Below are 27,996 nucleotides of genomic sequence, written 5' to 3'. Positions count from 1 at the left end.
AGATACACACTTCAATCAACGGTAGTCCTGTTATTATTTTAATCTAAAAGAGTCACCTAAGAACTCCAAATGTTGTTTTGTTTGAATGCCATGGTTATTTACAATTTAAGCGGTTTTCGTTCACAACTGCCTCTCTCGACAACAGTAGAGCTCTGGCAGAGAATCGAGTGGTCTAGGGTTCGATGAGACTGTGGCTAATTTCTTGTTCCAATCTGGAATTTAAAACAAGTCAATGATTTATTTTAAGACCGTTCACTCCTAAATTTTAAAATAGTGTCAACAACAATTTTGTTTAATTTTTTTAATGTTTATTCATTTTTGAGAGGAAGAAAGAGGTGGGGGGGAGGGGCAGAGAGAGAGGGGGACACAGAATCCGAAACAGGCTCCAGGCTCCGAGCTGTCAGCACAGAGCCTGACGCGGGGCTCGAACTCACGAACTGTGAGATCGTGAGCTGAGCCGAAGTCGGACGCTCAACCAACTGAGCCAACCAAGTGCCCCCAAATAGTGTCCACGACAATTGTATGCAATAAAATAATTTGGGGGATTGAAGAGAAAGGGATATATGTGAAAGATGTGGGGGAACAGGACTTAGTCAAAAGGTTATTTCTGCGTTTCATTCTGTGACCAAGAGGCACCTCACTGAGTTATGCCCACATGTAAATAAAATTAAATCAGTCATATACGTTTGCATTTTGACATCCTAACTGTAGACCCCCCAACCCCTATAAACCCCACACTGGAAACGGGCCACTCTGTGTGTTTGTATCAAACTTCAGTTGGTACCATCCCTCAATTTACCCCCACTGGAGTTCCTGTACTTTATACCCTCTTATCTACAATCACTAACAGTTCTGCTTGTCTGGAGCTGAGGGTTCGCGGAGGGCTTGGGGATAAATGCATCAGCCATCGCATCCACACTGGGTGAACCAAAGAGCACAGCGTTATGGCGATAGCATCGTAAGGCAGCTGTATTACGTGTAGTGCCGTGCACTGTGTTACTTACCTTAATATCCACGGTAATCCTCAGATGCCCACTGATGGGGTCACCATCTCAAAGAGATTCATGAACGTGCCCAAGTTTATAGGGTAGTGAGGGGACTTGACCCAGGAATACCTGGCCCCCAAGTCCCTGACCTCTTCACTGCTCCATTACACCTTCCACACTTACTTCGACAGCATTGAAAGACACAAACATTTCTTGGTATTAAGAATGGATAATATTTCATTGAACCCAGGAGTATGACTCGAAATGCCATCCCTGGAGGATTCTTTAAATCTAATTGAATAGTGTGTACCTGTCTGAACTAAGTAACCATTCAACTTCCCAAGGCTTATGGGGTTAAAATAGCAACTCTGACCTTCTCGAGGGTTACACTGTGTTTAAGCGGTTTAGGAGCGTGAAGAATCCCTCACCAGCCATGGAGCTGAATGACGCACTCATTCGACTGGATCAACTGGGCAATAAACGTTCCCAGAACATGCAACAAACTTTTGGGGCTTCACCGAGTCAACATGCCCACAGACAGTGGATGCTATCAAGCCCGAAGTACGCTATGCAGATTTGGGGGTGGGACTACTGTGGAAAGGACATGTGAAATGATTTGGGGGACTTCCTTACCATTTGATAAAGTGAAACTCTTGTTCATGTGGATTTGTGGGGGTGACTTCTTCCAAAGTCATCATCGAAAAATAAAACGAGTTAAGTGAGAACTACGGAGACAATTTAACCAACTTCCTGAATCCCATTTATTCCAACTACTGTAATAATTTAGTATCATTTGACAGTATCACTTGGAACAGTTTAAGAGATTGCCAAGGATAACTTCGATTATACATGATAACTACTTGAGGCACTGGTTTTAGAACTTGATCCCAGAATAAAACACAATCCCGTTGCATTAGGGTTTTTTGTTTGTTTGTCTGTTTACAAACATTTATTATGGCACGTGTTTATTCTTTGATCGATAATATAATAGCTAATACTTTTTGAAGGCCTATTAATGTTACGTACAAGCACAATGCTAAGTTCCTTATATGGTTATCTCTGTTCTGTTAGGTAGATACTATTATTATCCTTTTTACAGACGAGAAATCGGAAGGTCAGAGAGTCTAAGGGTCACACCGCTACGAAGAGCAGATATTTTATTTTCAGAGGATGAGTTCTTTTAATTATTTGGTGCCAGGGTAATACATGGGCAAATTTTGTGTGAGGGGCCATCTCATATTCACAGGCTCTAGGTTCTCTGAGGATAGAGTCTGTCCATCTTACACTGTGTCTTGCACAGAGTCCGTGCTTAATCAATGTTTCCTAAAAAAATTAACGCACCCCCGAGAATGTGCTGAGAATGAATTTGTTACTGAGGAAGAACTTCTTGAGAGGTGATCTATCACAATCTATATTTAATCCGTTTTTCAACAATGCCCAAAGAGGAAATGAGAACCCGACAGTGAAATGCGAGTCAGTGCTAATCTAGGCATATGTCCGGCCCTTAAAATCTGATCACCAAGACGGGTCAAATGGTTAAGATTAGAAACAAAAACAAAAACAAAAACAAAAAACCCACGTCTTCGTAAACCACTTTATATCGATCTTATTCTCTGAGAAGCCCTTCCCCCAAAGACTCCTTCAAGGAGTACAGTTTCTTGATTTAAACAAACCGTCGATTCAGTGCCTGCTGTGGTCTCTCTCAGTGCTCAGATTTGTGACCTCTCTCTGTTAGGTCTCTTGAAGACCCCCCTGTCGCCTACCTGATGGTTGTTCACAAAATAATCGCCCCCTAAGCACCTCGCAAATACATCCAATTCTCTTTACTGTTACCAGCTGTCATCACCTGCCTAAACCACTGGTTCCCAAACTTGGCCACATGGGGGACCAATCTGGGGAGGTTTTTAAATTACTGATGCCTGGGACCACCCCACCCCGCCCCACCCCACCCCTGCACCAGGAGATCCTGATTTAATTGGTATGGGTATCTCCTGGGCATCTGGCTTGTGAAAAGTGATGTCACTGAGGGTGAGAACCTTTAGCCTAACCACTGCTGGGGGCAGCGGGCAGGGATGCTCCTGACTCAGCATATTCAGTCCCTGCCTCACCCGACTCCCCACCCAGCCTCCCTTTCCTTCTCATTTTCACAATGCACTTTTAATCATGGCGTCTCCACCCTCCTTAAAACTTTTTAGTGATTTGCCATTTATCTCGGGCTACAGGTGCCAGAGCTGAAAATGGCCTGTATACCGTCTCCTTGTTCCTGTCTTTAAATCTCTAGTTACATCCTGCTCCACCCTTCCTGATCTCTGTGCTTTAGCACATTTTTTTTAAGTTTCTCAAACATGTTGTGTTCCTACCACAGGGCCTTTGCACACTCTGTGCTCACTGTGAAGCTCTTCCCCTACTCCTCGCTTAGTGAACTTTTCGCTCATCATTTCCTCAGGGAAACCCATTAAGCGCTCCTATAGCACCACATAAATTCTGCTCTATCGCATTTATGCCAGGTGAAATGGTATGCTTATTTCTATCCCGGTTCCGGTTGAAGCTTCCTGCATGTAGAAACGTTGTGTCTATTTTTGTTTGACACTGTATCACCAAAACCTTGCACACTGCTTGGCATACAAATAGGCTCTCAAATCATTTACTGGAAGAACACAGATGAATGAATGAAAACGCTCTCACAGCAAGTCACTGAGTCCAACTGATGTCACCTCCAAAATATCTCTGGAATCCATTCATCCTTTTTCATTTTCCCTGCTGGTCCAAGCCCCATCGTCTCCGTTCTAAGCTGGCAAATAGCTTCCTCGCTGGTCGGCATGCCCTACCTCTTGTCCCTCTCCAAACAGGGCCTTAGCAGCAGCTAGAATTGATCTTTTAAAAATACAAATGATCGGTCACTCCTCCGCTCGAACCCTTCCAGGTCTTTGTTTTGAGATTCGAATCCAGGCGCCCTCCCTGACCACACACCCGCTACACTGGGTTCCTTTCTGTTCCTCAAACAAGCCTAGGCCTTTCCTGCTTTCAAGCTTTTGGACTTACTGTTTGTTCCCTTTCTCCTGAAACGCTCTCCAACGTGACTCATTCCTGTGTTGCAGGGCTCAGCTAAAATTGCATAGAGGTTTTCCCTGACTGTGCTATTAAAAGCAAACTCCCTTGAGTGCACTTATCACCCCGCCTGTTTCCCTGATAGCACCACTGCAGTCTATAATGTTGACAAAGCGTGCTTGGTTGTGCTCTGTAGGCCCCCAAGAATGTCAGCTCCATGAAAGCAGATGTCCTGTCTATCCAGGTCACTGTACCCCCCCGTAGACAGCACCGTGGCTGGTTCATAAAGGGTGCTCAGTCAATGAGTGAGCTTGGTTGCCAGCTTCCAAAGCGGACCCCAGTAATTCTCACCCCGTGGTACCCGTGCCTTATGTAACCCTTGCACACTGCCCCAGTAGGACCATTCAGAAGTGACAGTGTGTGGCTTCTGCCCCCGGGTCAGAAAAGGCATTACCGTGTCCCCCTTCATCCCAGATTGCCCATTCTAGGTAGGGGGAGCTAACTGCCGTGCCCTCGGGACATTTGGCACCGGTGTGAGGAGACCCACCCGGAAAGGCACTGAGGCCCCAGTCATGAGCCAGCACGTGAGTGACGACCATGTGAATGAGCCACCTTGGAGGCGGACTCCGGCCCCAGTCAAGCCTTCAGATGATGCCGCGCTCACTGCAGGTGACTGATTCCTTGAGAGAGAAACCCTGAGCCAGAACTGCCCATCTAAAAGGTGAAAATCATGATCATTTATCTGATAAACCACTAGGTTTTGGAGTGAGACGTTCCTCCACGATAGATAACTCACACACACTTGCTCAGCGGATCAGTGACTATTTCGACATGAATTATCTCTTGAATGGGTCAGGCTTCAACCCTCACTGGGTAGGGGGCTGTCCAACCCTGTTCCTTGTCTAATGCTGCCTGCTGGACTTTCCAGCACCTCATTTTCAGTTGCCTACGGATCCCAGCTTGACACGTCTCTGGCCGAAAACCATTATTTCCATCAGAGACACCAACAATCCTGCGGTCGGAGCGGGCGGCTGTGCAACGAGCTTTAATGCCTCGTGAGTTCTCGTGAGTTCTCTCTTGATGGTGTCCTTCCTCACTCCAAATGCTGCACCACCTGAATCTTCTTCCCATTTCCTGTGAAGCCTCCCTCCGTTCACTCTCTGGAGGGCCCGGATCGACGACCCACCAGCTGCTGGATGGACTGAGTTTCTTAAAGTCTGTAATGCTCGGTTTTCTCTTCTGCTACGTGGAGTAAATAATAATAGCTACATCACGGGGGCTATGACTCATTGCAACCACGAGTGTATACACGTGTGTGTGTGTGTGTGTGTGTGTGTGTGTGTGTGTGTATCATTCAGCACAGTTCTGGGCCCATGACAGACATTTTAAATACTAACAGCTATGCTAAACTACAGACTTCCGATGGGGCGCCTGGGTGGCTCAGTTGGTTAAGCGGCCGACTTCGGCTCAGGTCATGATCTCGCGGTCCGTGAGTTCGAGCCCCGTGTCGGGCTCTGTGCTGACAGCTCAGAGCCTGGAGCCTGTTTCAGATTCTGTGTCTCCCTCTCTCTGACCCTCCCCTGTTCATGCTCTGTCTCTCCCTGTCTCAAAAATAAATAAAACGTTAAAAAAAATTTTTTTTAAACTACAGACTTCTGAGAAGTCGGGTTCAGAGAAGCTGAGCGTCTTGCCCAACACTGAAGAGTCAGGGCATGCGGGCCCGCAGTGGCCCTGGGGCCTGAGTCCTCCTGGCTGGAGTCCTCCCTGCTCTCCCACCTTCCACGAGCCTCACCATCCCCCCACCACGTCCCGGCTGCGGTGTCCCTGCCTGGGGGCCCCTGTTCCCTCTGCCTGGAACCTCATCCATCAGGGCCTAGCATGTTCTAGACCCCACCTTCCAGCTCCCACTCAGCTAGTTGCTTAGTCATTCTCTGGCAGGCTGGTTGTTGCTTCACCTTCCTGATTCGATTGGGAACGCCCCGCGGCTGAGGTCAGAGGCTGGGCTTGGCACTCACCTCCTCCCATGGTACCCGGCACGGTGTTAGGGACACAGAACCTGGTAAATACTCAACTGCGTTGCTAAACACTCCCCTGGTTCCATAGGGCGGAAAGAATTAAGAATCGTCGTCTAAAACAAGCAGGGGAGAAAACCTTTCGTGTCTTTCTGTCTCACCGGATTCCCTCGAAGCAGAGGAATTGGAAAGAAGGTCTTGTCTATTACCGCTTTGGTAACCCAAGGCCCACCTGGATTACCCCCTGCTAATGAAGCTGACTTCAGACTCGAACGTTCTCGAAAGGGCAAGCCGCTTAGCTGGTTCTCCTGCCCACCTCTTCTCTCCAGCTACTCAGCCCCTGGCGGCTCCCGTCCCCCCTCAGGCCTCATCCTCAGCCCTGATCTGCACCATACCCACCCTGGCTTCCGTTAATACAACCGTCCCGGGGCCCCCTGTGGGACCCCAGCTTTTACCGTCCCACACTCCCTCCTGGCACCTCCTTCCCTAGAGCTCATCTCAGCCCCCAGCCTCCCTCTCCCCTCATCTCCCGCCCTGCTCAGCCTCCACCCGTCTCCCACCTCCCAGAACCCAGCTTCGCACCCCTGGGAACCTATTACGCCAGATGCCTCCTGCCCACATGCGGCCCGTCGGCCTCATCTACTGCGCCCCCCGCCCCTCCGTGGCTCCACTGTCTAGAGATGAATCGCCTGGGCCTGACTCCCACCCTCCTGGCTGCTGGTGTTTGCTCTTCCCCTGGGACCTGAGCCCCATCCCTGGCCTAGCCACTCTTCTCAGGGGAGAACAGGAGGAAGGGTGGGCCCTCCTCACCCCCAGCCGCTCCCTCCACCATCCTCCTACTCGGTTTCTTACTCTTTCTCAAGCAAGAAGAAAGTGACTCACTTTAAAGAAAACTATTAGATAAACAGTAGTGCAGGTGACACCCAGCTGTGACAGAGGCCATATGGGTTACAGGTCAAGCACAGAGCTTGGCCTCTGCCTGAATGCTATGTCTCAAATGGCCTGGGTCTGAACTCTGTCCCTCCTACGTGCTGCCTGGTGATCTGGGTCATTAACTGTCTCAGAAACTCGATCCCCCCCTTCTTGGAAAATGGGGGAAATAATAGCACTTACCTAAGAGTGCTGTTACGAGGACAAAATATGTTCCTGCCACAGGGGAAGAGCTCCAGAAACAGTGGGGTTAACTCACTTACAAAGCCTGTCCTCGCAGCGACTCCTTCCCCTCACTAAAATTCAAGGCATCCGTGAGGACAGGAATACAAGTAATGTCTACACTGGCATCCACGTGTGTACCCCCGGCTCACATCTGGGGGAGGGCTTGGCCCTTCATAGCCACACATGTTGCAATGTACAGGGAACTTAGGATTTTTGAAACATGCCTCCAAATGTCAAATTGTCATAAAGTCGTTTAAAATGGGAGAACAAGGGGGCCTCTGGGTGGTTCAGGCACTTAAACGTCCAACTTCAGCTCAGGTCATGATCTCGCAGTACGTGAGTTCAAGCCCCACATCAGGCTCACTGCTGTCAGTGTGGAGACTGCTTCAGATCCTCTGTCCACCCCCGCATTGCCCCTCCCTTACTGATGCCCTTTCTCCCAAAGATAAATAAAACATTTAAAAAAAAAAATGGGAGAAAAGAAAAAAATTTCCTCAATATAGTTAGGCACCACAAGGAATTTGTTGAGTGACGAGAGGCTCGGTAAGAAGCGGTCACACTTGAGCCTGCTTCCTAGCAAGGACATTTGTGCGTTTTCTTTTCTTTTTTATTAAGTTTGTTTATTTATTTTGAGAGAGAGCGCACGTGCACGCACAAGTCGGGGAGGGGCAGAGCGAAGGAGAGACAGAATCCCAAGCAGGCTTTGTACCATTCGCGCAGAGCCCTTAACTCATGAACCACGTGATCAGGACCTGAGCCAAAGTCAGATGCTTAACCAGCTGAGCCACCCTGACATTTCTGCATTTTTATCCTTGAATTCTATAGCGAGCTGGAAAAAAGGAGAGGCGGAAACAGCCCTTGGGCCAGCCTCTAAATTCTTCTTCCTGCACCTCGACACACACACACACACACACACACACACACACACACGCACACTGTCCCCAACTTGATTGGTCCCAGACAGGTCCCTGATGGCTACAAGCCCACGAAAGAGACTCATCGGAGGCAAGTGTGATCTGAGAGAGGAAGAGCAGTTGACCTGACTTACCAATCTTATAAAATGGCAGAGAATAGTCCCTTTGGTAGGTGGTTTCTTTATACCATGGTTCAGCAGGCCTTGAATGTCTTCGAAAACAAATGTATCGAATGAGAGTTTGTTGGTCTAATTGAGGCTGATACTGGCTTTTTCTCTTGGGTGGAATTGTCAAGTCTATGAGAGGTCTAAATGAAAATAGAAACAGCTTGCTGAGCACCCAGTAGAAGAAAAGCAGTCCAATGTTCTCATCAGCTGAAATCCACTCTCTGGAAGCAGCCAGGAGGCTACAAAGATACTATTGGTAAGACTCCATGGCACCAAGGCCAGCACAGCAGGGTTTTCAGCAGGTGGCTCGAGGATCCCAGTCCCTTGTTCCCCCATGGTAGCATCCCTCCTCCTCCTCAACCACAGGTTCCAGAAGACGACCTGCATTGAAACCTCCACTGGGTCTGCTCAAGTGTGGCTACGTCCTGTACTCCACATCTCCCCAGTGCCCTTTCCCATCGTAATTTTCTTCCCTATGGATGTTTGGTTCCCTCCAGGAACCAACACTGTCTTCTGACCAGACTAACCACTATGGTGCAAGTTGGTGTTGGATGAACCTGAAATCAGTTATAACCTTCCTGTCCCTCCACTCAGATAAGTCCCCTCTGAAAGTAAAAGTAAAGAAGAATCAAAATTTAATGGTGAAATATCTTCATACACGTGTGGGAGTTTACACTCACTGGTGCAGCTTGCTTGAGAACACTTTGGGGGTGAGTATTAATATCTTTAAAATGTGCATATACTTTGTCACAGCCAACTCCGGAAATTAGGGGTGTCACCAAAGACATAGCTCGAAGAATGTTCACCAAAAAATTTTATGATAATAAAAGAATGGAAACAATCTTCATGTGAAAAAAGAGGGATTATTTAGAAAATGATACAGACATGTACAGGAATATCATACCACCATTAAAAGTGATGCTGTGGAATTATAAATTTTGAGATGGAAGAAAGTCCACAATAAATAATTAAGTTTGAACAAAGGTTTCAGTTGAATTGAACACTTTAAATGGAGGAGCTCTATGGTGTGGGAATTATGTCAGGAAAACTGTTATACAAAACAAGGTTTCAATCATCAAAATATCAGCAAACTGAATTCAACAACACATTAAAAGGATCGTACACCATGACCAAGTGGGATTTACTCCAGGGCTACAAGGAAGGTTCAACATCTGCAAATCAATCAACATAATATGCCACATTAACAAATTGAAGGAGGGGTGCCTTGGAGGGCTCAGTCGGTTGGGCATCCAACTTCAACTTGGGTCATGATCTTGCAACTCATGGATTTGAGCCCACATCGGGCTGTCTGCTGTCAGTGCAGAGCCTGCTTTGGATCCTGTCTCCCCATCTCTCTCTGCATCCCCCCCTCTCTCGCAAAAATGAATAAAACATTAAAAAATTGAAAGATAATAATCATACCATCATCTCAGTAGATGGTGGAAAAGAATGTGACAAAATTCAACATCCATTAATGATAATGTGGGTATAAAGGGAACATATTTCAACATAATAAAGACTATATATGAAAGCCCACAGCTAATCTCATATTCCAAGTTAGAAAGCTGTAAGCTTTTTTCTAAGATCAGGAGTAAGACAAGGATGTCCACTCTCACTACTTTTATTTAACATATATTGGAAGTCCCAACCAGAGCAATTAGGCAAGGAAAAGAAATAAAAGGTATCCAAATAGGAAAGTCAGAAGTAAAACTGTCTCTATTTGCAGATAGCATGAACAATATATAGAAAACTGTAAAGACTCCACCAAAAAAATGTTAGAACTAATAAAGGAGTTCAGTGAAGTTTCAGGATATGAAATCAATGTAGAAAAATGTATTGCATTTCTATACACTAACAATAAACTATCAGACAGAGAAATTAAGACAACAATCCTATTTACAATTGCATCAAAAACAATAAATAGGAGTACATTTAACCAAGGAGGTTAAAGACCTACACATTGAAAACTTTTAAGACACTGATGAAAGAAATGGAAGAAAACACAAATAAATGGGAAGATATTCTGTGTCCATGGATTGGAAGAATTAATATTGTTAAAATGTCATACTATCCAAATCCATCTACACATTTTATGCAATTCCTATAAAAATTCCAAAAGCAGGGGCATGTGGATGGCTCAGTCAGTTGAGAACCCAACTCTTGGTTTCGGCTCAAGTTGTGATCCTGGGCTCATGGGATCGAGCCCTGTGTCGGGCTTTGCACAGGCACGGAGCCGGCTTGGGATTCTCTCTCTCTCTCCCTCTGCCTCTTACTCTCTCTTTTGAAAAAAATAAAAAAGTAAATAAATAAATAAAATAAAAATTCCAAAGGCATTCTTTCACAGGACTAGAACAAAGAATTCTAAAATCCTAAAAATCCCACAAAAGAGTCCAAATATCTAAAGCAATCTTGAGAAAGAAAAACAACATGGAGACATCATGCTTCCTGGTTTCAAATTATATTATAAAGCTATAGCAATTAAAGCAGTATGATATTGTCATAAAAAAGACACATATGTTACATATGCCAACAGAACAGTATAGTGAGCACAGAAATAAACCCACATCTATGTGGTCAATTGGTTTAGACAAAAAAAAAAAAAAAAAAAAAAAATCCCCAAAATATACAATGGGGAGAGGATAGTCTCTTTATTTTATTTAAAAAATTTTTTTTTCAACGTTTATTTATTTTTTGGGGGGGGACAGAGAGAGACAGAGCATAAACAGGGGAGGGGCAGAGAGAGAGGGAGACACAGAATCCGAAACAGGCTCCAGGCTCTGAGCCATCAGCCCAGAGCCTGACGCGGGGCTCGAACCCACGGACCGTGAGATCGTGACCTGGCTGAAGTCGGATGCTTAACCGACTGTGCCACCCAGGCGCCCCGAAGATAGTCTCTTTAGTAAGTGGTGTTGGAAAAAATGCAACATGCAAAAGATGAATTATCTTATACACAAAAAGCAACTCAAAATTAGTTAAAGACTTGAAGGTAAGACCTGAAACCATAAAACTCCTAGAAGAAAACAATAAGGAGTAAATTCCTTAACATCAAGCTTAGCAATGAGTTTTTGGATTTGACACCAAAAGTAAAGGCAACAAAAACACAAATAAACGGGACTACATCAAACTAAAAAGCTTTTGCACAGCGAAGGAGAGCAACAAAATAAAAAGGCAACCTGTGGAATAGGATAAATATTTGCCAATCATATATCTGATAAGGAGTTAATGGCCAAAATACACAAATAACTCCTACAAGTCAATAGTAAAAAAAAAACCAAAAAACAAAAAAAAACCCGTCTGACTAAAAAACGGGCAGAGAATCAGAACAGACATTTTTTTTCCCGAAGAAGACGTATGGATGCCAAGCAAACTTATGAAGAATGCTCCCCGTCACTAACCATCAGGGAAATGCAAGCTGAAACCACAGTGAGCTGTCACCTCCCACCTGTTAGAATGGCTAGTATCAAAAAGGCAAGAGATAAGAAGTGTTGGCGAGGAGGTGGAGAAACGGGAATCTTCGTGCGCTGTTGTAGGACTGCAAACTGGTGCAGCCATTGTGAACAGTATGGAGGTTCCTCCAAAAGTTAGGACTACCAGGAATTCCCCTTCTGGGTACACATCCGAAGAAAGTGAAATCCCTGTCTCAGATATCCGTATCTCCATGTTCATTGCAGCATCATTTGCAATGGCCAAGATATAGAAACAATCTAAGTGTTCATTGATGGATGAATGGATAGAGAAGATGTTGTTGTATACATACATATATATATATGTTTTTCTCATACATGTATATACATATATGTGAAAAAAGAGATAAAAACAAGGACCGTATGATCTCACTTATACGTGGAATACAAAAAAACCAAACACATAGAAAAAGAGAACAGATTGGTGGCTGCCAGAGGCAGACTTGGGGGGATGGGGAAAATGGGTGAAGGAGGTCAAAATGTACGAACTTCCAGATAAATAAATTCTAGAAGTGTAATGTACTGCATGGTGATTATAGGTAATAATATTGTATTGTGTATTTGAAAGGTCCTAAAATGGTAGACTTTAAAAGTTCTCATCATGAGTAAAAAAAATGTGCAACTATATGAAGTGAGTCCCTCATCGAGTCCTGCATTGAGCCCCATATTGGGTTCTGCCCTGGTAGGCGAAGCTTGCTTGGGATTCTGTCTCTCTCCTTCTCTCTCTGCCCTTCCTGCACTCTCTAAATAAATAAATACATAAATAAATAAATAAATAAATAAACAAACTTAAATAACGCCCAAGTGACTGTTCTTTGTTTTTTCCTTTTCTTTTTGTTAAAATCACATTTGGAAAGACAGAAACCAAATTCACAATTTTACTGAGAGGGAAACTGACTCTCAGGAGGGTAAGTTTTTTGAACAAGTTGAAACTCTAAACTCTTGGTGTTTCTTACATTTCTTTGATGATTTAGTAACATTCTATATTTATTGTTGATTACAAAAGTAATATATGTTCTTTAGAGAAAAATCTGGAAAACAGAGAGAAAGATGAAAAATAAAATACAGATACCAATGATTTTAACCAGTCATAAAACGTCATTGTTAAGTTTGGTGTATTTTGTTCCAAGCTTTTTTTTTAGCCATTAAATAATAATTATTATTGTTATCATTATTATGACTACAAATTGTCATCCCTCCCCCCCTTTTTTTTTTCATTTTGTCATTCTAACTTTAATGAAATTTTTGTAAACTAAGATTTAGGAAGGTCTCCTCACCTGGGAGGTCTCTTCGCACTAGAATCAAAGTGGACTCTTGCCAGCTGCCCGGGGTAATATCCTTGGATGTCCTTTCCTTGATGAGCGATGAACACACTAGTGGAGAAAGTAAAGGGGTGATGAAAAAAAAAAAAGCAATTAGTTCTTTACAGCAGAATGCCAGCTGTGGTATAATAAAAAATACATGTAGTCTTTGCTTCCGGTTTCTGGCACAGAGCTCTGGAAACCTTTCGAATTTCTTGATAGGGCTGTCTTCCGTGATCCATTTTTCAGGATTTCCTTCTCAAGAGTCATAAGGAAGTATTTGATGTGTCAGGTATTAGGTTCAAACTATCAGAAAAAGAAATAAGAGGCTATTTAAAATCAGTGGGGGCAAATGTTGATCATTGTTGAAATGAGAGAATGGTTATGTGGGGGCTTCTTATACTATTTTTTCCCCTACTTTTGGTAGGTTTACAAACTTGCCCAAGTATTTTAGATTTTTTAAAAGCTGTGACAATTAAGTGTATGGGGCAAGAAATGAATAGGCACTATGATGGCCAAAGCACAGGGCGCTTGTGGGATGGAGGAGGGAACTTAGCTTTGCCAGGGAGGGCTGGGTTGTAAAGACATTTTGAAGCACAAATCGGTGGGGGGGAGGAAGTGCTTTTGGGGTGTGAAGTTGAGCAGGGGTGGGTGGGCGTGTACAGCTGAACCAAGGCAAGGTGAGGCAAGGGTGCCGGGATATCCAGACCCTACCGTTTGAAAGACATCTTATTTTGGGGTGCCTGAGTGGCTCAGTTCAAGTACCCGACTCTTGATTTCAGCTCAAGTCACGATCTCATGGTTTGTGGATTCGAGCCCCACATCGGGCTCTGCGCTGACACTGTGGAGCCTGCTTGGGATTCTCTCTCTCTCTTTGCCCCTCCCCAGCCCTCCCCTGCTTTCTCTCTCTCTCTCAAAAAATAAACTAAAAAAAAAAAAAAAAGTTTTGAAAGACGTCTTACTTTATAACCAATTACTTTTCCTTTTAGATTATGGTCACTGCATTATGTTGCCATTTCAGAATTACGTGTAGTTGGATTATGTTAGGCGTAAAGGGGGCGTTGTGTCCGAGAGGTCGGGAACCACTCACTAGGGGGCAGGGAATCTTGGTAGCATTTTTAAAAAGAAGATTAATGACATAGTGCAATTTTTATTTTAGAAAGATCTTTGCTAGTGGCTGTGTGGACAATGAAGGTGAGGAGTCTGACTGAAGTACAGAGACTGGCCAGGAGGCAGGTGTCGTCATTTATGTGGGACACGGAAAAACCCGAGCTATGTGTTGGGGAAGGTGGCTGGAGAGGACAGGGGACACCGTGGGAGAAAGGGTTGAGGCTGGGAGGGAGGCGTCCAATACAAGGACAGGCTTGCCTTACGGCTTCAGGCATAAGGAAGAAGGCTGCCACTCCTCTGGAGAGGGAGGGGACACAGGCAGGTGACCATCGTGGGGAGAGTTTGTGATATGTAGGTGTTTGGGGACTTCCACAGGTTCTGAGCTCTCAGACGATGCTATTTCAGAGTTACAAGGGAAGACTTGGTAGAAAACAGTACACAGTTTTGCATGAAATAGCTCACCAAACACGTGTTGGGTGATGAATGGAAATCTGAACCGTGTCCGCAGTTCAACCAGCACTTAACTGAATTCACACAACGTGCCTGCACACTGAGGTTTCTTAGATACAGATCTAGGAGCTGACTTGTCCTCATAATGCTCTTTTTTGTTGTTGTTGTTTTAAAGTTTATGTATTTTGAGAGGTCTGGGGAGGGGCAAAGAAAAAGGGAGAGAGAGAGAATCCCAAGCAGACTCCATGCTGTCAGCCCAGAGCCCGACGTGGGGCTCGAACTCACAAACTGTGAGATCACGACCTGAGCCGAAATCAAGAGTCGGACGTGTAACCGACTGAGCCACCCAGGCGTCCCTTTGCTCTTTATGTGCTGAAATGGTGATCTGAATAAAGGGTCAGTGGGGTCGTGGTTGAGGGACGGATGTCCAGGATTTGGGCAAGCAAACAGGATGGGGAAGACATTCGTGGTGAGGGGAATTTCAGAAGCCAAGATGAGGCCAGAGTTGGGGTCAAAGTGGAGTGTGCGGGGGGCCAGTGGGGACCTCGCTGTCTAACCAGTGCGAAAGGCAAGTGCTGTGAACAGGGCGGGTCTGTCTGTCTATGCAAACAGGGCCTCCGGGAGCTCTGACTTTTCAGAAAAACCACAGGCTGTCTGGGCCTGCCCAGTGGCTCGGATAAAGTGACTGAGCCCCGAAGAGTAAATACGAGCAGGGATTAAGTCATAAGAAAGGAGAGGAACTGGCACAATCATAGGGAACAAATGACATTTCTGAGAGCCTGGGACTTTCTTGGGCACCCGTCCCGTGGCTGAAGCACTCCCTTGGAAAGATCCCCCTAGCGCCCTGTTACAGTCTGTGAGCAATCCAGCCGGGGTTCCGAAGCCACACTGGTCTCTCACAGCTGCTGTGCCGTTTTCAGTAGGCCGAGTTTTGACCGTGGATTCTCACAAGCATGCTTGTAACAAATGCCTGCTGAATACAGGCGAGTGACCTAAGCACTGCTCCGTAGAAGCCGTCTGTAAAAGCTGTTTTGAGGATGGAGAAGCCCTTCTCTGCCAGCACCAGATCACAGGCCCAGCTCCCAGTCCCTGGGGGGGGGTTCTCTTGGTAGGTTTTGGCCCAGGAGCGGGGAGGGGGAGGGAAGCGTGTAAGCAGGTGCTGAAGGGAAGGGGGGCTGGGTGGAGAAGTGGAAAGGATTGGGGAAAGAAGGGCAAACTCTTCGGGTGGACTTTCCCAGCTCCCCACGTGGCCTGACTTCACCTTCCAGAAGAGGAAGATCCCAGTCGAGAGGTTAATGAGGGGCAAAGCGTATGTAACCTGGCCTGTCAGTCAGGAGCTGGCCTCTCCTGGCGGGGCTGGGTGCGTGAGTGGGGGAAGCAGCGGTCTCTCCAGACCTGGCCGCGGACCCCTGCCTGGGCTCTGCTCAGACCCGTCGATTGGCTTGGCTTCTAAGATTCCTGAATGAGTTGTGGGAAGGTTGGCTTCTAAGACCCCTTCTCCTCCTCCTCCAGACTCCTGCTTCGACTGATTCCCCCACACGTTGTCTGCCAGCCCCTCAAAGCTTGGCTCTTTGAGGTGATGTGGTCTGTGCAGACGAGAGCGTGTGTAGCCGGAGCAGAAACCTGGGCTTAGCCGCAGACGGAATCCAATATGCACAGGGGGGGTCAGGCGTGTTCGTCCCTCAAGAGCCTGGCCCCGTGACCTGAGGTGGCCCTGCAGTCCTCTGTTATGTCTGTGCTGGGCCTCAGGCTTTATGAGGCTCCTTTACATGGGTGATCTCATCTAATCCCTAGTCACCTTGCCAGGTAAACATTATGAACAACAGGGGACCGAGGTTCAGAGAGGTCAATTGGGCCCTCCAAAGATCACCTGGCTGGTAAATGCCAGAGCCAAGGATCAAACCCGTTCTCTGAGCTCCACGTTGCACCCAGAGTCATCTCTCAGTGTGCAGGATGGCTGGCTTTCAGAAGAATCTAGTGCTATTTTTATATGAACTCTGTGATTCTCTCACGGGCAGGCAGGAAGTCGATGCCGTGCACCGAAGGCACAGGGGAAGAAACAGACATGGCCGTGTTAGCTGGAAGCTGTCCTTGGTTCAAGGAAACAAGCCGTCTTTGCAGGCTCTGAGGTGTCCGCCGTGTGCAGGGGACAGGGAGACAGTGACATTCAACATTCTCTTTTACCCAAGAGTTCACGATCTGGCAGGAAAACCACATTCGGGCACTAACTGATCATACACGATGAGTAAGTGCTGTGTCAGGGAGGACCAGGCTCTAGGGAATGAGTCACTTAGTAAGGACACGAGCTGGTTGGCGCAGAGGATGGGAGACCGCCATGCCCGCTCTGCTATCTTCCAGACTCACTATCCCCTCCAGGAAGAGGGGGGCGTCAGGTATCAGTAAAGTGGGGGGGGGGGGAACTGATCTGCTATGGCTCCGTGTGGCTCCGTGAGTCAACGGGACATTGTGGACATACTTGGTGATCTGGGGTAGGTGTTACCATGACTCCGGGCAGGATGAGCTGACCCCTCCAGCTGCCTCTTGATCTCCCAGAGACCACTTCAGCCAGTGTTTTAAAAATCCACTCTTGGGGCACCCGAGTGGCTCTGTCGGTTAAGCGTCCGACTTCGGCTCGGGTCATGATCTCACAGTTTGTGAGTTCGAGCCCCGCGTCGGGCTCTGTGCTGACAGCTCGGGGCTTGAAGCCTACTTCACATTCTGTGTTTCCCTCTCTCTCTCTGCCCCTCCCCCACTTATGCTCTCTCTCTCTCTTTATCTCTCAAAAATAAATACATAAACATCAAAAAAAAATCCACTTACATCTGACACAAATTCCACCTCTTTTTTCTTCCACACCACACTGCACTTATCCGCCTAAAACCGTCTTTTCAGGAGCATCTGATGCTCTGCAAACCAACTCACCCCTCAGCCCAGCCTGAGAGGCAGGCCTGTAGCTTGGGAATGGCCACAGGTGGCATTTACACCTGGTATAATTCTCGTGAGAGCTGTGTGGTCACTATGACTGGTGAACCACTGAATATTTATCAGGTGCCCCCGCCCGTGTGTGATTCCATTTTCCCATGAAGAAAAGACAGTGGGGCTGGCCGAAGAGGAAGCTGAGGTGGGGGCAGGGCCCATTTGTGGAGAGCCGCGCCGGCCCTAGCAGAGTTTAGATTTTATGCAAAATGCGGTGGTTGCAAGGCTTAATGAAATGAAGGGCCTTGAACCAAGTTACATTTTCGGAAGCGCTTTCTGGAGAATGGACGGTGGTCGTGGCAGGTGAGTGGGGACAGGCCGCATTCCCATTGGAGATACGTCCTGGAGGTACAACTGAGGAACCTACTGATGGATTGGACCCCCTCCTGTTGCAGATTCAGGAAAGGCATAGACAAGGGCCAGCCTCAGAGTGAGTACGGCGGGGAGGCTGGGGCCCCAGCCTAGTTCCGGTGGTGTGCCTCGTCGTGAAGGCTTTGAGGGATGAGTGCAGACAACTGAATCCAGCCCCACCTTAGAATTTCATGGACCCTGTGCCTGCTGCACTGTTTCGCCCAGACCCTCAGGCTCCCTGTGAGCTGGTTTAGGCCAGGCCCGATGGCCCTGCCTCAGTCCCACTGAGTTCCTTAGCAGCAGCTAAGGGAGCTTTGTTTCCATTTTGCCCAGGAGATGACCCACAGTTAAATAACTCAACAGCGGGCAAGACAGATCTCAAACACATTCCGAAAGACCAAAGGGTTGTGGGGAGGCAGAAATCAAGAAATACTGGAACCCTATTTCCTCCAGTTCCTCATCGTGTGGGCTTCTGGGAGAGAAGGGTAGACTCTGTCCTTTCTCTGAAAGAGGACTGTAGGAACAAAGCATCCTTTCCCCATCCCTCCTTTGGTAATTTCTGGAAGCGAAAGGACTTATCTTTATTGACTAAACATTGTCAAAAATAACTAGATACTAAAATAAACACAGGCCTCACTCAAAACCACGAAGCCAAAGAGGCTGACCTCAAAGTCGCTTACCGTGTGAGTGTCTTACCCATTGTCATAGCTTCTGAGCCTCTCCAGACCCCACGGCCAGTGGTAAAGGGAGGCTGGGTTAGAGTCTATAGCTTATTACCCAATATCTCTCAGCAAGATGACTTTAGCCCAAGAACACATGCCTAGGGCCTGTTAGTCTTGGCCCGTCTAAGGCTGGAACTTGGAGGAAGAGTGAAAATCCTACTTTGTTTCAACCTCCCATATGGCAGAAGCAGGAAGTGGTTTGTTTGATCCTGAGCAGACTAAAGGGGCCCCCGCTAAAATTTAGGCTGAGGTTCCTCATCCTTCTTGTTGAAGCCCTTCCCAAGCAAAAACCAATATCCTTCCAATCTTCTGGGTGTTTGGAGTTGCCTGTTTGCTTGGGTTTTGCCATCAGTGTGGAATTTCTTTTTGTTTGTTTTTTACAACTTTCCCCAAACTCAAAGAAATGTCATTGGAACCTCTGGCAGCTATTGCCTCTCAATCACAGAGCACCCGGTGAGCAAATCTACCCCACATCCCCCACCCCAGGTGTCTGTCTGCCTCACCACAGCTCTGGATGGCATCTGCGTCTGGAAGAACATTACCTAGATAGGATCACTGGGCGGCGGTCAATAAATTCTCGAAGCCGGATGGCAGCCATGGTGGATGGGAGTCTAAAAAACATTACAGAGTGAAGGTTTATATTGCAAATGTATACACACTATGTACTATATCACATATACACTAGACACACAGTCCACTTCCATGTGACAGCTGTCTAGTGCCACAAAGTCTGTCTGGAAAGAAATAACAGTAAGAAAATTGAAGAGTAAGGAGACTATCCATGGCTTCTTGTAGACCACTTAGGGAAGGAAAGAAACTAGTAAAGGGGGAAAAAAAGTGGAAAGCATAAGCCGATATGGGCGTGCCTGGGTGGTTCAGTCGGTTGAGTGTCCAACTCTTGATTTCAGCTCATGTCATGATCTGACGATTGTGGGATTGAACCCTGTGATGGGCTCTATGCTGAGGAACCTACTTAAGATTCTCTCTCTCTCCCTCTGCCCCTCTCCCTGGCTCATGCCTGCTCTCTCTCTCTCTCTAAAAGAAAAAAAGGGGGGGGAGGGGCCAAGATGGCAGAGCAGCGTGACATTCTCTGCCTCTCCCATCCCTGAAATGCAACTAGATCAGCAACGAACCATTTTGCACACCTAGAAAATTGATCTGAGGATTAACACAACAATCTGCGAAACTTGAGCCACAGAGGTCAGCAGGAATTCACCCTAAAAGAAAAAAAAAAAAAAAGAAACTACTGTGCAGTTGGGTCTTTAGTGTCTGTTCCCACCCTTCTTAGGTGCCTTCCTACCGCACTGGCTCATGGGCTTTGCATTACATGTCCAGACTCCCTGGCACCTAGACCTCTGGATAGGATTTCGACTCCTCCAAATCCGACAGATCGGACTGAGATCTGGAAGGCAGAAACGAGGCAGAGGCCATTTCCTGCTGCTCGTGAAGCCGTGTGTGGTGAGTGTCTGCAGCACAAGGCAGGGGCTGGTCTCCAGCACTGGGTGTCATGAAGCAAGTGCATCGAAGACAGTGACTGAGGCCACATTCTGGGGTTCAAACACCATCTTTAGGAGTATGGAGCGAGCACCGCAGTGGCCGGGCTGGTGGCTTTGGGAGTAGGTTCTGGAAGCAGCTTCCGGAGTAGGGCACAGGTAGCTCCTCCCATGTTGGGTCAGTGTTGTGGAGGCGTTCTAGAAGCTTCCTGGAGGCCTTCCCCAGAGTCTGCTTCTCATTGTCCCTCTGGTGATTTTTTAAGGGCCTCACCATCGACATCGAACTCTTTCTTTTTCCTAGACGTAAACATACAATCTAGATTCTTTCTAGCCTACAATTCACATTGCAGCTGATTATCTCCCGTAGAGGAAGACTTTCAGCGGAAAACCACTACACATGAGTATTCTCTTGAGAAACAGTCCATGATGGGAAGAGAAACGGAGTGCCTGGGAGACAGAGGTGGGAGAAAGCCTTACTTTTTTAGTTTACCGTTGGGGTACCTCATCAATTCTGTACCGTGTGTTTGTATTATGCGTATGCGCAGACCGCTGGGCCTGTGTCTGCATAAGTGGGGTAAAGAATAGCACAGCAGTGGAATGTCTGACTGATACCCACGTGGCTAGAGGAAATGGGGAAAGTCGTCTCCCCGCAGGGGACCGGATGTGTGTGTCCCCTACCCCTGAGCTCCTTAAATTCACGTGTGAAACCCTGATCCCAAAGCGGTGGTGTTTGGAGGCGGGGCCTTTGAGAAGGAAAGAGTGCAGGGACCCCACGAATGGAACTGGTGCAGACCGCAGAGGGCTCACTTGCTCTCTTTTGTCTCGTGAGGACACAACAGGAAGTCGGCAGCCTGCAACCCGGAAGAGGGGTCTCAGCAGAACCCCCACCGGGCTGGCGCTCGGATCTCGGCCTTCCAGCCTCTAAAAGTGTGAGGAATACATTTCTGGTGCTTGTAGACCACCCAGGCCACGGGAATTTGTTACAGCGGCCGGAACAGACTAAAGCAGCTGCTCTGTGTTTTGATGATTACAATACCTATCTGGAGGGTTAAGGGAGGCAATAATGCATGTGTGTGTGTGTGTGTGTGTGCTGTACACAAAACAGCACCTTTGCGAACAGAGAAATATGAGTTTCTATGTATGGGCGTGTACTATGTGTCAGGTGACATGAAACCCGCTATTTTATGGACCAAAAAAAAAAAAAAAAAGTACTGGGAAATAAGTTGTACAAGGACACTGAGCAACCAGGATGGGGATCCATTTGGTTCCAGAAACATTTGACTACTATGCTACATCGCAAAAACCACAGAGCGCCCAGACCATCAGCCAAAACAAAAGCGGGACAGCCCCCAAAGAAGCAGTAACCTTCTTTGGTTAGGAGATAGGTCGGAAAGCAAGTGCGTGGTGCCTCCTTCTTCCCTTTTCTAGTCAAAACTAGTCCACGGACCATTCACAGGCCAGCTAGCTGCGTTATTTTGCCTCTGAATGTATTTTTCAAGCAGCTTGAACATTTTCAGGCAAGATTATATTAGAATAGTTTGGCTATCCAGTGGAGTCTGCTCATTATGTAATCTGTGTTTTTCTTTTAGTGCTAGTGTGATTATTAAAAAAAAAAGAAAAAAGAAAAAAGAAAAAAACACCCAAGAAGTAGAAAGAACAAAAGAGAAAATCCGAGTAAACACCACTGAGCTCCTGCTTGAACTCGGAAAGCTTTGTGACTGCTGGGATTTTCCTTCACCAGACGTGACATGCCGGAGAGAAGAATGGAAGATATTCAGGACATTTGCGCTTCACTAAGACAACACCGCGTCTGCCTTTTGAGGATAGAGTGATTGCTCAGTGCCTAGGAATTCTGAATCAACACCGGAGGGAATAAACCAGTCCTGGGCTGCCATGCTTTGGCCGGGCCACAAAAAACATTTTCGGAGGAACACACGAACAGCCCACACGGAATCTGAGCTCTCAGAATCATCGGAAGACATTGTCTGGCAATGGTTGCAACCTGTCCTTCTGCATCCCTAGAGAACGGTTGCTACCACATATACAGGCTACCAAGTCACATCTTGTGTGATTACTTGTCATCTCTGGAACAAATAAGAGAATGTAGTTTGCAGTAAGACGTGTCAGTTCGTTTTATTTTAGTCGATCGTGAAAAATAGATTCACATGCCAAATCTGAAGGAGATGATTACGCACGCATGTTAAGCCTGCCATCACTTCCATACTCGCAGCCAACACTGTGCAACCACTGTTCTCGGCACCCTGGACAGTGGAACTTTCATCTCCTTTAAAATACAGACTCTTTGTTGGTCGCTTGAATAGAAGATTCTTCCTCGGAGGTGCCCCAAATAAAATCCTTCCGGGGCAAAGGTGAGTTCTAGCTGGATCCCCATACATACGTTCCATTCCATTTTGAATTAGCCTTAGGGAACCTTAAACATTTTTCTTGTTTTAAACTGCGGGCGTAATTATGCTCAAAGTGAATAATGCTGTAAAATAAGATGAAAATTATCCACAAACTATTTTCATTTTTTATGTTTTATATACATTATATATGTACATACTTAAATACTCGAAACCACGGCAGATCTCCTGTTTTATATTCTCTGCTTTTCACTTAATGAGGTATCATGACATTTTTCCACATTGCTACAGAGTATTCTTAATTCTAATGTTTAAGGTTCCTTTATGTTGTTTGGTGAGGTCCAACCATCACTTTATTTAAAATAGTACCCCATTCCTCTCCCACGCCTGGACTCCTCCCTGTTCTATGTTTTATTTTTCTCCGAAATGCTCATCACCACCTGCTGTACTACATGTTTACATATGTATCTTATTTAGGTCTGTCTCCCCATCGGAAAGTAGTCTCCATGAAGACAGGGAAGTTTGTCTCTTATCCTCACTGCTGCATCCCTAGGGCCAAAGATAAAAATTGGCACATGGTGGACATTTCATAAATATTTATTGAGTAACCGAATATGCCGGAATTTATGAAACCCAGTCCCATAGTACTGGCCATTTTGATCTTGCTGAATATAAATATATTTTGATTCTAGGAAATTCATTCCTTAAGGTACATTGCTAAGAATGAGATAAGATTTGGGCAACTTCACGGCTCTTATTTAGGAGAATTGTAACCACTTCCAATTAATTAATACCGGCACATAAACCACTGCGGTTAGACTCCCAGGGCACAGAAATGAAAGCTTAATAATAGAATTTTTTATTATTCTGATGTTCAGAAGGTGAACTAAGGTACACGAGTAAAAGACGTAACGTTGCAACAAACTGCCTCAACATTAATGTTCAACATACTGAGTTAGAGACAAAGGTATAAGATTTATCTTGTCAACATTTTCAGCAACTTTTTGGTATTACAGAATATATTATGGATCAAATCAGAATTCTGTTAAATAATATAACAGTCAAAAATCTGATAAAACCTATCCATTTATGGCAAAATTTCTTAGCCAACCATGAGGGAAGTTTTTCAACCAGATGAGGAACATCTATAGAAATTTACAGCTAACATCATACTTAATGGAGAAAGACTGATTTCTTCCTAAAATCAGAAATAAAGCAAGGATGTCACTCTTATCACTCCTATTCAACATAATGCAGGCAGTCCTACACAGTACAATAAGGCCAGGGCAAGACATATAAGGCATATAGATGGAAAGGAAGAAAACTTTCCCTATTTACAAATGATATAATAGTTTATGTAGAAAATCCCAAGGAGCCTATGAATAAATAAATAAGCTTATTTATTTATTTTGAGAGAGAGAGAGAGAGAGTGCACATGAGCTGGAAGAGGGGCAGAGAGAGAGAGAGAGAGAGAAGGAGAGAGAATCCCAAGCAGGCTCCATGCTCCACACTGAGCCTGACACGGGGGCTCAATCTCCCCACTGTGAGATCATGACCTGGACTGAAATCAAGAGTTGGATGATAAGTCCAGACAACTGAGCCGCCCAGGCGCCCCAAAACAAATAACGTTTTTAACAAGATCATAGGATACAAGGTCAACACACATAATTATATTTCTATACTTTAAATAAAAAATTGGAGCCCAAAATTTAAAACACAACTATTTATAATAGCTCAAAAGAAAAAAGGAGAAACATTATGCACAAATCTAACAAGACATGCACAGACTCTGTATGCTGAAGGCTACAGAATTGATGGAAGAAATCAAAGACCTGAGAGATATACTATGTTCATGGTTTGGGAGACTCAACATAGTAAAGATGACAATCTGCCCAAATTGGATCTGGTCAAACTACCCAGTAGGAGTTTTTGGAGAATATAGATGAGCTTATTCTAAAGCTTATTTGGAAATGCAAGGGAACTAAAATAGCCAAAACAATTTTGAAAAAGAGTAGCCGCCCTCTGTGGGAAACGATGCGAAGGGCCTCATCCTGGGCTGACGCTCATTATCCACCAGATAGTTGTCACATATGCTGTTTCACTCAATCCTCTCAGGAGTCCTGAGAGTTTTCCTTCATTATCCTGAATTTCTAGTAGATGCTAAATTTCATGTTGAAGGTTACATGGCCAATAAACAAGAAAAGGAAAAAAAAAAAAGCCAAATCTGTTTGACTCTGAAGCCCTTCTCCTCCTGCTACAGTGCCACTGACTCATTGATCCACTCAACAGATGTTTCTTGATCAACCACCTTTGCTTGGCACTGTGCCAGGCACTAAGGAAAAAGCATTTAGCAAGAGACATGTGGCTCTGCTTTCTCGTTACTTACCTGCTGGAAGGAAATCAAGTCTGATGCTAATCACAACGTCACACAAGTTGATACAAAATTGAAGCTTCGTAGCTTCTAAAACAGAATCCTTGACAAGTTTCCTCGACAAGTTACCTTTCAGGTTGTTGAGTGGCTGTGTCCCCACACCCCACCCACGCTCTTTTTCAGTATTTTATTATGTTTTCAATGTTTGTTTTTGAGAGAGACAGACAGCATGAGTGGGGGAGGGGCAGAGAGAGAGGGAGACACAGAATCTGAAGCCGGCATCAGGCTCTGAGCCTGATGTGGGGTTCAAACCCACCAACCGTGAGATCATGACCAGAGCCGAAGTCGGAGGCTAAACCGATTGAGCCACCCAGGTGCCCCCCGCCCCCCGCCTCCGAATTTTTCAGAATTTTAAAGGAAAAGGCTCCAAGAACAGATGTCACCTTTGCTTCAAAAACCTGAACATTTTCCCTGATAGGAAGCATGTGATAAGCTTTCCTCATGTAGATGGGCTTTCTGTGGTTTAAAATTTTAAAGTGACATCAATTTTTTATGGTAGGAAGGACTAAAAATAATATTTGTTAAATCAGAGGTTAGATCCTCCCAGTATGAGATTGAGAGGAACCAGTAGTAACTGCCTGGTGAGTTTAATAAGCTTGTGAACCTCAAATAACTAGCAAGTTTTATCACTTAATTAATCTGTTCAAAGAAGGAGCAGAGGCAGAATAGTAGTCAGGGTCCCAAGATTCTAATGTTATTTATCCGTAATTTTGGGAAAATTCGAGAAACAGAGGGTGGCATTTAAACTGGTATATAAGTAGCAACAATTGGTTTTCTAGATGTACTTTAAAACCCAAGAGGGGCGCCTGGGTGGCGCAGTCGGTTAAGCGTCCGACTTCAGCCAGGTCACGATCTCGCGGTCCGGGAGTTCGAGCCCCGCGTCGGGCTCTGGGCTGGTGGCTCGGAGCCTGGAGCCTGTTTCCGATTCTGTGTGTCCCTCTCTCTCTGCCCCTCCCCCGTTCATGCTCTGTCTCTCTCTGTCCCAAAAATAAAAATAAACGTTGAAAAAAAAAAATTAAAAAAAAAAAAAAAAAAAAAACCCAGAGCCCTGCGCGCCACCCCCCCCCCCCCCCCGCCTTTCCTTGGAGGTGTGGAATGGGTACTCAAGGTGTTGGCAGAGGTTGGGCCCCTGGGGAAAGCCACTCCTTAGTGACCTGACAGTGCAGAGAAGCCGTGGGGTGGGGGCTTGCTCAGAACTGGTGTGACCCACCCTGGCTGGATGTATGACAGTGGCCTGGCTGATTGCAGGGTGGCTGTATAGTGGGGGTAATTGCTATCACTTGCCTTTGAGCATGTGTATTATGAGAAGAATTGAGAAGAGGGCTTTCCACCACTGAATGACCTGGACAGTCCCCTCCTTCTTCTGTTTCCTCAAGAAGCCAGTCTTCCCAGTTCAAGATTGGTCATCTACCCCCGCTTCCCAATCCTACTCTGAATTCTACTGCCTCAATGCTTTTTCTTCTCTTCTTCTGAATCTAAGTTCCACCCACCCTTCCTGGCCTTATTCAAGGTCTGTGTCATATCCTCCAAGGCCTCTCTCTTCTGGGTTCCAAATGGTCCATTGCCCACCTCTGGACTCCCAGAGCCCTTAATTAATCCTATAACACATTTTGGTTTTAAGGCCTGTGTTCATTGGCTTATTGGTTTCTGAATTCATCTATTCATTCTATCATTTAAGAGAACATTGAATGAGTAAAAAGTTTGTGCCAGGCCTCGGATAAGGCTCTAGAGATTCTTCAAAGCACAAGACATGAGTTTCATACAAGGTCTGGCCTGTCTACCTGAAATGCAAGTTCCTAGATGTGGGGCCATATTGTTTTGGCAGCCACTGTCTTCACTGTCCTTGTCCTTCTCCTGCCTCATTGACTGGCAAAGTACTCCCCATCCAAGGAAGTGCTCTGTGCGTACTTTGGAATGAGTGAATGAAAGAACCAATCAATCAGTCAGTCAACTCAATAACCTGCTAATCTAGTAAACAGTTTTTAATCTTTGTTCTTTTTGTTTTTTGTTTTTTTTTTTTTAAATTTTAATGTGTATTTATTTTTGAGAGAGAGAGAGAGCATGAGCAGGGGAGGGGCAGAGAGAGAGGGAGACAGAATCTGAAACAGGCTCCAGGCTCTGAGCTGTCAGCACAGAGCCTGACATGGGACTCGAACCCACGAACCATGAGATCATGCCCTGAGCAGAAGTCAGAGGCTTAACCAACAGAACCACCCAGGTACCCTTTTAATCTTTGTACTTTTTGTATTGCAGAGAGCCAGATGCCTTTACATGGGTGTACCTCGTTTCTAAGAGAAAAAAAAATGTTGAGCTAAATCTACTCAAATAATTTAAAGCTGAGAGGTATGAATATTCACTTTCCAAAAGAATTCTTGGCTTTACAGAATGGTTTGCCACAAAGTTTGCTTATAACTGTGAGTGCTCATCTCCAGAACATTCAAAATGCAATCAGCAATTTAGTACTACAAGCACTAAGTAAGAGGAGAGAGATGTTCCAGCAGTAATGACCGAACCGGTGTTACCTGCTTGGGCTCCAGTGGGTAGAGTCCTCTTTGTTCTTAAAAATCAGTCTTCTGAGGACAGTGGTTATTTCAGCCACCTCCGGGTGCTGGATATACTGCAAAAACACACTGCAGAGATATAGGGCTTGATCCTTCTACATCACTCAAAAGGCTATTGTGATGCACTGTGGGACAGAAAGTTTTGCTAGATGATGCCTGTCAGGTCATGGCCTTATAAAAAGTAGGGATCCTTTGGTCTCTATGAGAGCCAAGCTGCACAAGAAAGAAAGGGTGAAAATCAGGGTGGAAAAGAACACCATGTGGGCAAATAACCCAGACTATTTAATCATCAGAACTTTCTTTTCTGTAAAGAGTATGCCAGGGACAACATAAGGTTAAAGAGCTGGGTGGTGCGGTATTGGCATGTGCTACCCTTTGCAAGCTAGAATTGAGGAAGTAGGGCACACGAGGGACAAATGAGCCCAGCTCTGCTTGGTCCAGCACTCAATTAGGCTCCATCCTGCTTCTACTGAGGCCATCAGAGGAGGCTTT

General features: G+C 45.8%; 2 protein-coding genes across 4 annotated transcripts in view; one reads left to right on the top strand and one right to left on the bottom strand.

Annotated features, from left to right (window-relative positions):
* Nucleotides 1-5,678, top strand: part of ADSS2 (adenylosuccinate synthase 2) — a 49,233-nt gene extending 43,555 nt beyond the window's left edge. Inside the window, exons 12-13 of one of the 2 annotated variants that reach the window (XR_015246223.1) lie at nucleotides 4,523-4,703; nucleotides 4,963-5,678. The gene's annotated coding sequence lies outside the window, so the exon portion shown is untranslated. Of the gene's footprint in view, nucleotides 1-4,522; nucleotides 4,756-4,962 lie in introns of both variants that reach the window. The other variant, XR_015246222.1, reaches the window with a different exon arrangement.
* On the bottom strand, nucleotides 26-27,581 carry SPMIP3 (sperm microtubule inner protein 3). Of its 2 annotated transcripts, none has more exons than XM_025926238.2 (5): nucleotides 27,466-27,581; nucleotides 19,199-19,267; nucleotides 13,024-13,119; nucleotides 8,250-8,422; nucleotides 26-212 (listed from the first exon to the last, which is right to left on the bottom strand). In XM_025926238.2, exons 2-5 carry the CDS (start codon nucleotides 19,252-19,254, stop codon nucleotides 121-123), a joined length of 417 nt encoding a protein of 138 aa, XP_025782023.2. In that variant the 5' UTR covers nucleotides 19,255-19,267; nucleotides 27,466-27,581; the 3' UTR covers nucleotides 26-120. The 2 variants fall into 2 exon arrangements, with proteins under 2 accessions (XP_025782023.2, XP_086550302.1); XM_086694176.1 differs by lacking the exon at nucleotides 26-212 and adding an exon at nucleotides 2,127-2,309.
* Between the last annotated feature and the right edge of the window lie 415 nt (nucleotides 27,582-27,996).

This window comes from Puma concolor, chromosome E4, assembly GCF_028749965.1.
Source record: "Puma concolor isolate L17-30 chromosome E4, mPumCon1.1.hap2, whole genome shotgun sequence".
NCBI lineage: Eukaryota > Metazoa > Chordata > Mammalia > Carnivora > Felidae > Puma > Puma concolor.
The sequence above is the reverse complement of the archived record's forward strand: the minus strand, read 5'-3'. Positions and strand labels throughout refer to the sequence as shown.

Coding starts and splice junctions, on each gene's coding strand:
- SPMIP3 (XM_025926238.2), bottom strand. CDS start 19,254: ATGGCTGCCATCCGGCTTCGAGAATTTATTGACCGCCGCCCAGTGATC. Junction 8,423..13,023: donor AGTGCGAAGAGACCTCCCAG/GTGAGGAGACCT, acceptor ATTTTCATTTAG/ACCTCTCATAGACTTGACAA. Junction 213..8,249: donor TCTGCCATTTTATAAGATTG/GTAAGTCAGGTC, acceptor TTTAAATTCCAG/ATTGGAACAAGAAATTAGCC.